We start from the raw sequence: 13,907 nt of genomic DNA, 5'->3' as shown, positions 1-13,907 counted from the left end.
ATAAGCACACATAGCGCTTTAAGACAATTAACAGGTTTCGTTTTCTTAATGAAACCCTATGCCGTGCTGACGAATGATATCGCCCAGAAGGAAATGTGGAGAACTCAAACAGAAGACCTAAATTTGTATAAAGGATCTCATTATTGTCCATAATTATCACTTAAACGCGTTTATTAATCGCAGTTATTATCATCTGAATAAGTCGGTAAGTTTTAAGTAGATAATATACAAAAAACTTGAGTTGAGTTAGTTTTACCTTCAAATTGAACGAACAAAGTAACAGTTAAGTTACATTTTACTACGAAAACATGTTGGGACGTAGATTAATCGGTGATGTACTTGTTTCGTAAACATATAAAACCGAATTAAGTTACAACTTTGCTGTCAGAGCAGGTGTGTTTTGAAAAAGGTGTCCACAATGTCTCAAGTGACCCTTTTGGATGAAGTCTCTCGATGGGACCAGGAGACCTGTCAACAAGAACTCAAAACCGTCCTGCCCAAACTAATTATATCCTTTCCTGACTTACTTCACAGATTCATTTCACTTGTAGTCTAAGGCAGTGTATGAATGTACACATGTTTCATTGTTTAGGACTACCATAGTATAATATGTAACAATATGATTAAGATTTGCCTTGACACATGAACGCCATGCATCATGACACTGACAGCTGGGAAGAGCACACAAGTAAGTCTGAGCTGTCATCAATACTGTATTTAATTGTTTTAGACTTGGCATATCTCGGGTGGACCTCTAAACATAAACATTACTTTGTATGATGCATGTTCTTGTTTTATTTTGAGACATATCTAAGCAAGCAAGTAAGTTGAAGCTGAAGTGTCAAATAAGTGTCCTCATTTAATTCAACTATCTTCAACAGGCTTATGTTTTTAAATCATGGAAGCTTTCGTTGCTTTTCTCAAATATTTTATTTGTATAACCTACTTGGATTTAGATTTTCTACACTTTATACCATCTCTACAGATATTCTTCAGACGATCACAAGCAGGTTCCTCCCTCATCTTTCTTTATCTGATTTGGAGAAGGAATGTTTTTCCACAGTTTTACCCAAGGTTAGAGAATGAAATTCCCACAAAATGTTGGCTTTGGTGTTGGGAAGAGCATTTTTTTTGTTTAAAGCAACAGATGAAAGCAATATGATTGTTTCAAACAACACAGTTGTAATGAATTATGTCACACCTTGCATGAGATGAAAAGTGAATTAACAATGGCAAAAATGAAATGCTTTGGTAGGGGATTAATTAACTCATCAATATATGATTTATTCATATACAGTATATCAGAGTGATACTAGACATCATTGTGCACTTCAGATCCTTAGTTTCACTTTAGTTCTCTGGTCTGGACAGCATGTTGTCGGAATGATTCGCAGTCAGACAAGTTACCTCCCAAAATGCTGTCATAGCCAATCAGGAAAAAAAATTTAAGTCATTTTTTCATGATTATTGCTGTCACTTTTGAGTACTCGGTAACTTGTGCCAATCCAATTCTATAGCCTGAAATATTCAACACGAAGCATGTTTTTATGTGTTGTCATGTGCGATCCACAGGTGGTAAAAGTGTTTGCCAGTCTTTTGGAAGAAATCAGCAAGCAAATTGGAGGCCTTTCTAGTCAGAACACAGAGCTGCATGTGTTTTTGAGAAATATCTTGAAGGTTTGAATATGCCATATTAAAATTGAAATAAAAATGTCTTCATTTGCTGGTCATAGTGATTTCTGCTGTCGTGTTTTTGCCAGATGATGGTCCAGACCCTAGAGTCTCTCTCTGCCTGTGTACGTCATGTCTGTTCCTTCGAAGAGTCTGTTTCCTTTGATACCATTCGCTCTCTGCCCTCTTGCATCCTCAGAGTCCTAAAGGACACCTTCCAGCACTGCAAGGTACAAGATTTATTTTTATATAATTCACTGGACATATTTTTAAAACCAGGATTTTATTTTCTGCTAATTTCAGTATGATGTTGATGTGTTTATAGAACAGTGAGGTCATGTACAGTGGAAGGCTGTCATTGGTGGGTGATCTGCTTCAGGGCCTGTTTAAAGAGGCCTATTCTTTGCAGAAGGGCCTGATGGAACTGTTGGACAAAATTAACTTGGAGGACACTGCTTCTGAGGAGGAAGTGTCAGATATTGTCACAGGTTTGTGGTATCTGTGTGAGAAATCTCCAGTGAAGAGATGGATGTGCTTTTCTATAGTTTTGAATTTTGTGTTTGGCTTGCAGTGATTCACAGTCTGCTGGACATATGCTTGATCATATCTGGACTGGACATTGCGCTACATGCCAACACATGGAAATTTATCATAAAGTGAGTAGTGTTGTCACTGTACCAAAATTTTCAGTATTCGTTACTGATACCAGTGAAAATCCTCGGTTCTCTTTACCAAAGCAAAACACAAAAATATGCTAATAAAAAAAAAGTTTTATCACTAAAAATAAAACGGTAAAATGCTTGTGAAGTGACTCAGAACAGTTCTGGTGATGTTGTTTATGTATATATGTCCTTATTGAGATGGCAGATGCTGAAATTACTGCAAGTGTCACGCGCTTCAGTCTATGTAGTAAACAAACCCGCACGTCTCTGCCATTCATTCATTCACACAGAGACGCGCAGAAGATGCAGGATTCATATTTCAACCAACTTTTGCCGCTTAACATTTACAGATACTGGTCCGTATGGAGGTTTGATCTTATTAATTTATGCTAACTTTGATAAATTCCGTGACTGTCCATATTAAAATGTAAGTTTCATTTTCTTGACTGGATTTTGAGATTCCGGCCGCGTTTTCTGCTTCGCGGAAATCATAGCACTGTATGCGTTGAAGAACCGGGTTGACCGGGTACTCGGTACCACCGGTACTTAAAGGGTTAGTTCACCCAATAATCAAAATTATGTCATTAGTAACTCACCCTCATGTCGTTCCAAACCCGTAAGACCTCCGTTTATCTTCGGAACACAGTTTAAGATATTTTAGATTTAGTCCGAGTGCTCTCAGTCCCTCCATTGAAACTGTGTGTATGGTATACTGTCCATGTCCAGAAAGGTAAGAAAAACATAATCAAAGTAGTCCATGTGACATCAGAGGGTCAGAATTTTTTGAAGCATCTAAAATACATTTTGGTCCAAAAATACAGAAAACTACGACTTTATTCAGCATTGTCTTCTCTTCCGTGTCTGTTGTGAGAGAGTTCAAAACAAAGCAGTTTGTGATATCCGGTTCGCCAACGAATCATTCGATGTAACCGGATCTTTTTGAACCAGTTCACCAAATCGAACTGAATCGTTTTAAACGGTTCGCGTCTTCAATACGCATTAATCCACAAATGACTTAAGCTGTTAACTTTTTTAATGTGGCTGACACTCCCACTGAGTTCAAACAAACCAATATCCCGGAGTAATTAATCTACTCAAACAGTACACTGACTGAACTGATGTGAAGAGAGAACTGAAGATGAACGCCGAGCCAGCTAACGAACAAAAGATTGACTTGTTCTCGAGTCAAGAACCGTTACTATCAGATGCGTCCGATTCGAGAACCGAGGAGCTGATGATACTGCGCATGCGTGATTCAGCGTGAAGCAGACTGACACACAGAGCGTCTGAACCGAACTGATTCTTTTGGTGATTGATTCTGAACTGATTCTGTGCTAATGTTATGATCGCGGGTAAACCGAAGGCTTGAATGAAGGGCAATCATCGCAAATGAAGTCATTAGGTCGAGCGCAAAAGAACCGGTGAACCGTTTTCTTCAACCGGTTTATTGAATCGAACTGTCCGAAAGAACTCCTGGTGATCCGAAAACCGATGCAACTGGTTCTTGACTCATGAACGAGTCATTATCTGGCTCGGCTCGGTGTTCATCTTCAGTTCTCTCTTCACAGCAGTTCAGTCAGTGTACTGTTTGAGTAAATGAATTACTCCGAGATATTGGTTTGTTTGAACTCAGAGGGAGTGTCAACCACATTAAACAAGTTAACAGCTTAAGTCATTTGTGGATTAATGCGTATTGGAGACGCGAACAGTTTAAAACGATTCAGTTCGATTTGGTGAACTGGTTCAAAATATCCGGTTACATCGAATGATTCGTTCGCGAACCGGATATGACAAACTGCTTTGTTTTGAACTGTCTTACAACAGACACGGCAGAGAAGACAATGCTGAATAAAGTCGTAGTTTTTGCTAATTTTGGACCAAAATGTATTTTCGATGCTTCAAAATATTCTAACTGACTCTCTGATGTCACATGTACTACTTTGATGATGTTTTTCTTACCTTTCTGGACATGGACAGTATACCGTACACACAGTTTCAATGGAGGGACTGAGAGCTCTCGGACTAAATCTAAAATATCTTAAACTGTGTTCCAAAGATAAAAGGTTTTACTGGTTTGGATCGACATGAGGGTGAGTTATTAATGACATAATTTAGATTTTTGGGTGAACTATCCCTTTAAATCTGCCTTTATTAGAAATAGATTTCTTATGGCCATGTTGCATACAAAGAGTGTCATGTCCTGAAGTAAAAAGGAAAGCTTCACTCTTGCTGCATGATTTAAATGCCGGTAACATGAGTCCAGTTTTTTTATATTGTTTTATACTTGATAAATGTTGCACAGCCAAAAAAACGTCTTGTCCCAAACTTTAGAATTGATCAGACATTGTAAATTGCACACAATACTTTATTTTTCAATCTAAAATCTCTATGCAAAAATAAATAATGCTAATTATACTGCTCCGGGTGTGTGTTCACGGTGTATGTGTTCTCTACTCACTGCTGTGTGTGTGTACTTGGATGGGTTAAATGCAGAGCACCAATTCCGAGCATGGGTTACCATACTTGGCAAAATGTCACAACTTTATATACTGAGAGTCTGTGTTCGATTTCAGACAGAGCGTGAAGTACCAGTCTCTTGTAGAAGATCGGCTTCGCCACACTGACATAGCCTTCTCTTTGTGTGAAGACCTGTATACATCTGTCCAGAACTGTATTGAGCTGGCCCAGCAGATCCAGCAGGCAGGCCTACAGGTAGACTTATCATCAATAAAATTTTGAACAGATTGCATTTTTTAACAGACATGGTGAATGCTATTTATTGGTTGCTGTGGTATTTTTAATTGCAATAATGGTGACCTTGAAACACTCACCAGGGACTTTTTTTATTGGACAAGTCTAAAGTGTCACATAAAAGGTCAGCTCATATCTCACTTCCACCTTTTGTTTTTCACAGGAAATTGTGCACTGTCCAGAATACAAGCTTTTCCAAAAAGCAACAAAAATGTGTAGGTTTTTTGCCAACACATTAGTCCACTACACAAAGGTAACTGAGGGCAAAGTTAAAGTTATTCAATAAAACCTGTTAAAATGATTTTAACAGTCAGAAATAGTTATAGTTTTCTGGGGATTTTTTTTCATGTGATAGGAATTTAAAGAATTTCTTGCCAAGTCATGCCGTCGATTTCACCAGTTGTATCTACAAATCCACAGGTAAATCAATTATATATTGCTTAAGGTCAACACACTTAACATTTTAAGCAACATGATTTTAATTTTAATTTTCAAAGTTTCATTTTTCCTCTCTCTGTTTTGTCTATATCTTATTAAGCTTGTTGTTTTTTTCCCTCCTCAGCAAGTTCCCTCCCTCTTTGTGTGCCCCGTTTGTGCCCTCTGCCCTCAGTGAGGAGTTGAGAGTGGCGGTTCTGGTTCCCATGGATGTCATGCTGACACAGCTGCTCTCCTTCCATCCCTTTGCAGAATCTGTCCTGGACCCAGATCACCGTGAGCTTCTTCTTGTAATCTACTATAAAAACTTCCAGGGTCCTCTTGAACTCTGGAACACTCCTTTAACATTTCCTCCAAAAAATCTTTGGCTTGTTTATTGAAAGCACATACATTACTAAACCTGGTCATTCAAGTTTTTGTTCTGTTTGTAATATGAGTGATAGGTCACTGTCTGCAAAGTCTTAAGAGAGTGAAATGAACTGGTGAGGAATTTCTTTCATTTCAAGGACATAGTTACATAAAAAAAAAGGAATAGAGACTGACTGTCCATGACACATTGCTGAGTGCATATCCTGTACATTTCCAGGTCACTTGAATTAGTGCCCATGCCCTTTCATTATTACAGGGCAGTTCTTCCATCTTTCCAACATGTGGAGTTGCACTCTCTGTCTGACAGTTTATGGATTATTGCCAAGATAAAAACAACTATTTGTTCCCACAACACATTCATTTTTTTCCCTTTTCATTGGTAAATCATGGCCATGTTGTTCTAATTCTTTCGGTTGTTTTAGTAAAATCGTTAACTAAATTAAAACGAGGGAACAATGTAATACATGACCTCACTTTACCTAAAACTAATAACTTATGGGAAGAAATTTTGTTAATTGTAGGTTTCTTAAACATTTTTAAAAAATTACCAATTAGTTTTTTCTGTTGTTTGTGTATCTTAGAGTCCAGTACAGAATTGACCCTACCACAGTGTCTGCTACTGGTGAATGTACTGGGTAAACTCTCCTCCCAGCCAGAAGAGGCGATGCGACTGTGGAGTGATGGCAGTCAGTTTTCGGAGGAAACTCCCAGGTACTTTACACTTGTGTATTTTTGCAGGACTAAATTGGCAAACTAGTCAGTTGAGTATCATTGTGGGTTTAAGCATCAATAATTATGCTGAATTAGCTTGGCGTTTATTGATAATGTTTTAATGCTGCAATAAAATGACCTTTCATTGTACAATACTGTTAAAAAGTTTGGGGCCAGCAAGATTTTGTAACATTTTTTAAAGAAGTATTGTATGCTCACCAAAGCTGCATTTATTTCATAATTTAAAAAAAAAAAAAAAAAAAAACAGTAATATTTTGAAATTGTTACAATTTGTTTTTGAGTGTCATTTGATCCTTCGGAAATCTCAAGAATTTGTTTTTCAGGAATCTTTGATGAATAAAAGAATAACGTTTATTTGAAATTAGTTTTTTTGTAACAATGTAAAAGTTTGCTTTAACTTTTGATCAACTTAATAAATCCTTGGTGAAAAAAAAGGTTACTTTACATCATCTTTGTCATTTATCCCTCTGTTGTTTACAACTGCATTTCAATCCTGGAAATGTAAAAATTGTGCCTACTTAAATCGAGATTTGTTTTCTCTAGGTCCAGGCAATTTTTTTGGCTCAATTGCATAATACCATCAAAAAGTCTTTCTTTCCACAGATGGTCTGTGTTTGAGGCAGTGTTGCATAGTTTTCGGCAGTGTATGTTGGAGCATGCTGTGCCGGTGTGGTTGCCGGGAGTAATGCTGCGAGGGCAGGCTCAGGGTAGAGTCAGTCTGCACCAGCATGTGTGTGTGCATATGTGTGCTTGTGTGGCTGTTCTGCCCACTCAACACTTCGCACCATTGGTCAGTCATCTTTTTCTATTGAATTCTGTTCAAGTGTTATATAACTAAGCTTGGTCTTCCTCTCTGGATGATGTGACAAATAAAATGAACTTAAAACCTTTTGTTTTTAAAAGACAAGTCACATTTTAGCTATAAGTCTTGAAATAATTACATTCTTATGGTGTTCTTGTAATTACTTTGATAATAATGCTGAAATTATTTTCAACTGGCTAAGTGACAAATAGCTGGTCCTTAATACATTTCATCAGAAAAGAAAGGAAAACCATCATAAAATCTTATTTTCCTCTGTTTTCTTCTTTCAGGAGCGGTCACTTTTAGCTGCCGTATTGCAGGCAGACATGCAGACGGCTGTCTTGGCAACAGATGTCTGGTGCTTCCTGGCACGGTATGTATAGATACACACCCATCGGACTTCTATGACTACTACTTTCCAGAGCTGCTACAGAGAATGCCAAGCATGAACAATCAGAGATATTCCTGTATTTAGTCTTTTTAGAAGTGTCAATTTCTGAAGTTTTGTCATTGTTTTTTATGAGTCATTCAATACTTTCTAAAAACCCCTAATAATATTAAATTCAATTAAATTCAAGTTTATTTGTATAGCAATTTTTACGATACAAATTGCAAAGCAACTTTACAGAAAATTAAGTTTCTACAATATTTAGTAGTAGCTTATAAGTGGTGATCAGTTTATGTGCAAATGACAGGAATTTTCAGAAAAATGTATACAAGACATAGTCAACCAGACGATGAACACTATTAACAGCAATTATAATGTGATAGTAACTAATAGTATAGTATTATAATAGTAAGTAGCAATATTTTTTATTTATCATGGTTATCAATAAATAATATTGATAACCATGCTCTACTAGCACCTGTGTCTATACAAGTTGGAAAACATCTACTGCTCTAAAGAATGCAAGAAAAAAAATGTTTATATACAATATCAGAGTTCAAGTTCTTTCTGTCTCTCTTCAGGTATGGCACGGCTGAGTTATGTTTTCATCATGTTCTCCTTATTGCTCACCTGGTGAGTGAGGAGTGTACTGGGAATGGGAATTTTTGAGCAATTTAATGAATCCTTGTTGAAAAAAGTAGCAATTTCTTTAAAAAAAACATTCTAAAGATTTTTTTAATGTATGTGTGTTCTTTACATTTGACAACTAGAGAAATTTGTCTGTTTTAAACCATACTTCTATTAAACCTTGTACTTGTCCTATCTTCATAATTAATTTGTTTTCTAAATCAATTGACCATTTTAAAGATGACTACATACTCTTTTGGATGACTGTAATTTAATTTTTGGAGAGTGTTTAGACATTTTTTTTTCTTTAAGTTCTCTTGGTTTGAACATTGTCTGAGCTAATTCTCCGGTTTTGGTAGTCCACTAAGAACTTCCATGGCATGTATTGTTGTTGTACTGTCTAGCTAAGGTCATGTCCTGGAGCGGGTTATCAGATGTTTCACTTGGCCCTGCTGCTTAGACGTCTGCTATTTCTCATGACACCCAAGCACCAGGTTAATTTCTTTTTCTATTGTCCAGATTAAGAATATGAACACAACTTTGCAGAAAAACTTCCTCAGAACATTGATGAGTTTGTAATATACTGTAGTTTTTTTTCTGTTTTCTGTCTTTGTTTTGTAGGTAGCTAAATGGTACATTCATAAATATGATGAAGTGCTTTTTTTGTGACAGGTGGAGTTTGTAAAGCGCTTCCCTCCCGCTCAGGAGGAGAACCTGTGTGTGTGGCGCCACACTCTGCTAAGGTGTCTGTGTACAGAGGCACGAATGCGGGTGGAGGAAGAGGTGCTTGCCGGGGCTTCTGTTGTGCTGCAGGGATTGGAGAATAGCGGCTACAGGATGGGAGATATACCAAGACTTGTGAGAGAAATAAAGCAACAAGGGTGCTATTGAATACATAAACTTTATACTTCACAAGATATTTGCCATCATTTTGAATTACATAAGGCCTTGATTTTAAACCCACGAAAAATGCTTGCATTTAAAAATATACAGGACAAAATTGTTTTTTAGTCATCTGTCAGTAGAGGAAACCGACAATCTTAGATCCAGATTCAAGTTCTAAGCCAATAAATGTGTTTTATGCCAGAGTCTAACCCTGAACAAATTCTGGTAAGGTCTGTTGTAGATTCAAGTTTTGGTTATGGACACAAAACAAAATCCTGCACGAATGCAGTTTAGTCGTGGGGAAACTTGGGGATTTCTATTGTTATTTCAACACTTTTATCTCTCTCAACATTTAAGTCGAAGTGAAAGTGATGTGACATACAGCCAAGTATGGTGACCCATACTTGGAATTCGTGCTCTTCATTTAACCCTTCTAAAGTGCACACACACACACCATGAACACACACCCGGAGCAGTTGGGGCACCTCAGTCGTGGTATTGAGGGTGGAGAGAGCACTGTACATTCACTTTCTACACCTACAATTCCTACAAATCTGACATCCTGCCCTTAAAAACCAGACTGACCTTTAAGGTAAAATATATTTCCCAGGGCTTGGTTTTAAATTAGTTTCTCTCTGTGATTCAGAACCAGATTCTAGGCTGTGTGCTGATGTTGATGGGAGGGAGCGACCTACAGGCTGATTGTGTGGGGTCTTCTGTGAAGATCATCTCTCAGCTGTGGAGTCGCATGAGTAGCAATCAGGTGATCAGATTACACATATACTGTATATGACTGTTCTAAATTTTGGGGTCAGTAAGATTTTGTCTTTCTTGTAATGAAATTAATACTTTCTATTCAGCAAGGGTGCAATACATTTCAAATAAAATGCTGTTTCTATTCATCAAATGATGAAGTGCTTTTTTTGTGACAGGTGGAGTTTGTAAAGCGAAAGAAATGTCACAGTTTCCACAAAAACATTCCGCATAGCCTTTTTTGACAACGATAATAATAAGTATTTTTGAGCAACATATGTCGGCATATTAGAAGGATTTCTGAAGGATCATGTGATACTGAAGACTAGAGTTATGGCTGATCAGCTTTGCCAGCTCAGGAATACATTTTAAAATGCACAAAACTTAAAAACGTTATTTTGAGTTAAATATTATTTCACAATATTACGGTTTTTACTTTTATTTTGATCAAATAAATGCAACCTTGGCAAGCATAAGATTCTTTTTTAAAACATTTAAAATAAATCTTAGGGTGTGTTTGATTTTGATCAAAACTGGTGTGATTTGTTCTGTTAGTGCTGTTCATTTGAGTATGTGCGATTCCTGCCTTCCGAACCCTGGTGCAAACCTAACAAGTGGACAGAGACTTCTAAACAGATGTGTCTCCATCTCATTCCAAACAAACTCTGGTGTGGTTTGAATGAAATATGTATGCAACAATGAATAAATACTTCTAACCGAACCTAAAACAGGATGCAATGACAAGATGCAATGCTCTGCGGTGTGATTTCACGATGCAAAACAAGTTTTTTGTTACATTTTTTGTTTTCGTTAAGTTCTGCCATGAAATCTATGTCATCCAACCTGATCAGTCAGGATGTGAATGTATCACTATGCCTTTAGGTTCACTGTTTTTTCTTCACTGTTCATCTACTATCAGGTGCAGGTTCATCCACCTCTCCAGTGCACTGTGAAGTTACTCCTGTCAATATCAGCTGTCGTGATCAAAAGTGTAGAGGAACATGTCATTGTTCAGGTGATCTTTTAACATTTCCTGTTTTCTTGGGGCCTTCATAGTTATGTTTATTTTATAGCTTTTTAGATCTTTAATTTTGATGCAAGGTTTTTTGTCTTTGCCCATAACACCCCCCCCCCCCCCCCCCCAAAGGCTGTTTCCTGTTTGAGTGGGTTGACTATCCAGAAATGCCCAGATGACCTGCTTTTAGCTGCTTTGGAGTTCCTTGCTTCACTGGGAAAAGTGTTTATTTCTCCCAATATTCAGGTATACATGGAATATGAGATCAAAAAACTAACAAATTCTGACCAGGAATGATTTCTTCCACTTGGTCATTTCATTGTTTGTGCAGTACTTATATGTATGTGTGTGACTGCAGTGCCAAGTTTTGCCTAGAATCAGTGGTCTGTTCAATGGTCTCCTGACTCACCCATCCTGGCTGATACTCCATCATGTGCTCGAGGCCTTTGGCCTCTTTGCAGAGGTCAGAATTTCCCCATTATATAACCATTTATATAACAGACAATGTCCTCAATTGTTAAATTTGTATATTTGAGAAAGTGAATGTATAATGAAACATTTTTGAAAGATGACACAAACATGAATTGGGTATAACTACATAAAGGGTGCATTTACTTGAACTAGTATAGGTACATTATGTAACTTAAAACTAAGTGATCATTTACGCTCAAGAACTTGAGTTTTTATTTAATTATTTATTTATTAAAAAAAAAAAAATCTCAAATCACATCCTTGTTTAACTATTTTGTAATCTAGCTCGCGTCTCTCTTTTTTAACTTTTAAGATAACCAACCATGAGAAAGTGATTTCTCAAACATTGACATCAGAGGAGATCAAAACCAAAGTGTTAAACTACCTCAGTAAGGTATGAAATGAGAGATACACAGACTAACAAAAAGTGTAATTTTGTCTTCTTGGAGTGCTCCTTATATACAGTAGATTAATGCATCATTCTCTACAGACCGTCTCACACCAGGAGTCTGAGGAAGCAAGACTTGGACGTCTGAAGGAGTGGAGGAGTGTAATAGAAAAACACTGTGAGCGAATGGAGTGTGAGGACAAATCACCTGTACACACGCCACTTACTGAAGAGGTGAGTGAGTGAGGATGACTAGCTTTCTAGTCTGACATACTTCTGGAACAAATCTTTACTAATTCTGTGATTCTTTGCCTGTTCCAGCCATGTCCGAAGAGGGCAAGACAAGAGACCAAAGTAGAAGAGGAGTTTGAGAGATACCTCCAGACAGCAGAAAGTGCCTTGAAAGCCCTGCAGGCAATAGTGGGGCCAGGCCACAACCCATCCCCTCCACAGTGGGTCAGGACCAGACTTGAGGTCTTACAGACACTGATAACTCAAATCAACACCACTACAGTAGAGGAGCACTGATTCAACCACAACAACACCTCTACCTCTGGCTGCTTTTAACCTAACGCTGCCTTTTTGTTCCATGCCACTACATTTGCTGAAGTCACCCAAGATATTTGTATAGAAGTTGTATTTTTTTTTTATAAATGGAAAAGTGTCACTCCAGAGACCAAAAAACTGTTTATTAAATAAACTTCATTAAAATTTGTTTTGTTGACTTTTCTAGTCAGTGGTTTGATAGTGAGTTATTTACATTAAATACTGAAGTCTAAAACTCTTAGTTTTAATGATGCATTCACACTGTCAGAATTGTTGTAATTTAAAGATTGACTTTGTAAAAAAGTCTTCACATCCTCATAATTACAGCTCTGAATTTTCTAAAGCCTCCAAGTTTAATTGTAATTGTAGTTATTTCAAAACAACTTGAACATAATATATTAATTAATCACTCTTTGGGGTCAAAATGACCCCAATGGACTTTTCCTTCATTTTTTAAAAGCGTTACCTTCATCGCAGGGGCATGAAACTCTGTGACATTTCCTAAATAATCTATCTAAACATGCACAAAAACTGGGCTTGATTTGGTTGTTCTAAAGGTGTGTAAAAAAATTTTTACCTTTTAAGGTCTTTGGGGTCAAAATGACCCCACATTGAAAATGAATGGGAAAATGCAAAAAATGACTTTTTAAAATTTTGTTTGTCAAAAAAATAAAACTAAATCCATTATAAATCTGAAAATTTCTACAAATAAACCAAGATCTGGTCCTAGAGCATAAATAAAAAGTAGAACGAACTTTGTATCTCATACACACACACACACACACACAAACACACACATGTATGTGACTGCAACAGAGAGCATTTTTACAGAAATTGGCAAATAAAATTAACTAAACTGGCATAAATCTAAATATTTTTACATTTAATTCAAGGTCTGGTCCTAGAGCATAAACCCAAAGTGGAACAAACTTTCTATCTCATACACACACACACACACACACACACACAAACATACGTATGCCACTGCAACAGAGAGCATTTTTATAGAAATTGGCAAATAAAATTAACTAAACTGGCATAAATCTAAAATTTTTTACATTTAATTCGAGGTCTGGTCCTAGAGCATAAACCCAAAGTGGAACAAACTTTCTATCTCATACACACACACACACACACACACACACACACACACAAACATACGTATGCCACTGCAACAGAGAGCATTTTTATAGAAATTGTCAAATAAAATCAACTAAACTGGCACAAATCTGAAAAATGTCACATATGCAACATGGAACAAGCTTGTCCCCCCCCCCCCCCACACACACACAGATAGAGAGAGAGAAAGAGAGGGAAAGGGCAGATACAAGAAAGATGAACTTTTGCACTCTGAGAAAGTTTACAGTTAGATGAAAGAGCAGCAGCAGCATTTTGAAAACATCCCAGTTAGA

General features: G+C 37.0%; 1 protein-coding gene across 3 annotated transcripts; it reads left to right on the top strand.

Moving 5' to 3' along the window:
- Window positions 1–54: 54 nt before the first annotated feature.
- Window positions 55–12,673, top strand: firrm (fignl1 interacting regulator of recombination and mitosis). 3 transcript variants are annotated; one of them, XM_059498500.1, is made up of 25 exons: window positions 55–205; window positions 389–502; window positions 643–688; window positions 986–1,074; window positions 1,573–1,677; window positions 1,761–1,901; window positions 1,997–2,159; window positions 2,243–2,327; window positions 4,907–5,045; window positions 5,248–5,337; window positions 5,440–5,504; window positions 5,647–5,795; window positions 6,470–6,599; window positions 7,224–7,410; window positions 7,713–7,795; window positions 8,392–8,443; window positions 8,842–8,931; window positions 9,110–9,295; window positions 9,969–10,085; window positions 10,995–11,090; window positions 11,223–11,336; window positions 11,449–11,553; window positions 11,875–11,955; window positions 12,052–12,183; window positions 12,271–12,673. In XM_059498500.1, exons 2-25 carry the CDS (start codon window positions 419–421, stop codon window positions 12,475–12,477), a joined length of 2,736 nt encoding a protein of 911 aa, XP_059354483.1. In that variant the 5' UTR covers window positions 55–205; window positions 389–418; the 3' UTR covers window positions 12,478–12,673. The 3 variants fall into 3 exon arrangements, with proteins under 3 accessions (XP_059354483.1, XP_059354484.1, XP_059354482.1); XM_059498501.1 differs by having other exon boundaries at window positions 65–205; window positions 394–502; XM_059498499.1 differs by having other exon boundaries at window positions 69–201; window positions 391–502.
- The last annotated feature ends 1,234 nt before the right edge of the window (window positions 12,674–13,907 follow it).

This window comes from Carassius carassius, chromosome 18, assembly GCF_963082965.1.
Source record: "Carassius carassius chromosome 18, fCarCar2.1, whole genome shotgun sequence".
Taxonomy (NCBI): domain Eukaryota; kingdom Metazoa; phylum Chordata; class Actinopteri; order Cypriniformes; family Cyprinidae; genus Carassius; species Carassius carassius.
This window is presented reverse-complemented; position numbering and strand designations above follow the sequence as displayed.

Coding starts and splice junctions, on each gene's coding strand:
- firrm (XM_059498500.1), top strand. CDS start 419: ATGTCTCAAGTGACCCTTTTGGATGAAGTCTCTCGATGGGACCAGGAG. Junction 2,328..4,906: donor ACATGGAAATTTATCATAAA/GTGAGTAGTGTT, acceptor GTTCGATTTCAG/ACAGAGCGTGAAGTACCAGT. Junction 6,600..7,223: donor TTTTCGGAGGAAACTCCCAG/GTACTTTACACT, acceptor TTCTTTCCACAG/ATGGTCTGTGTTTGAGGCAG.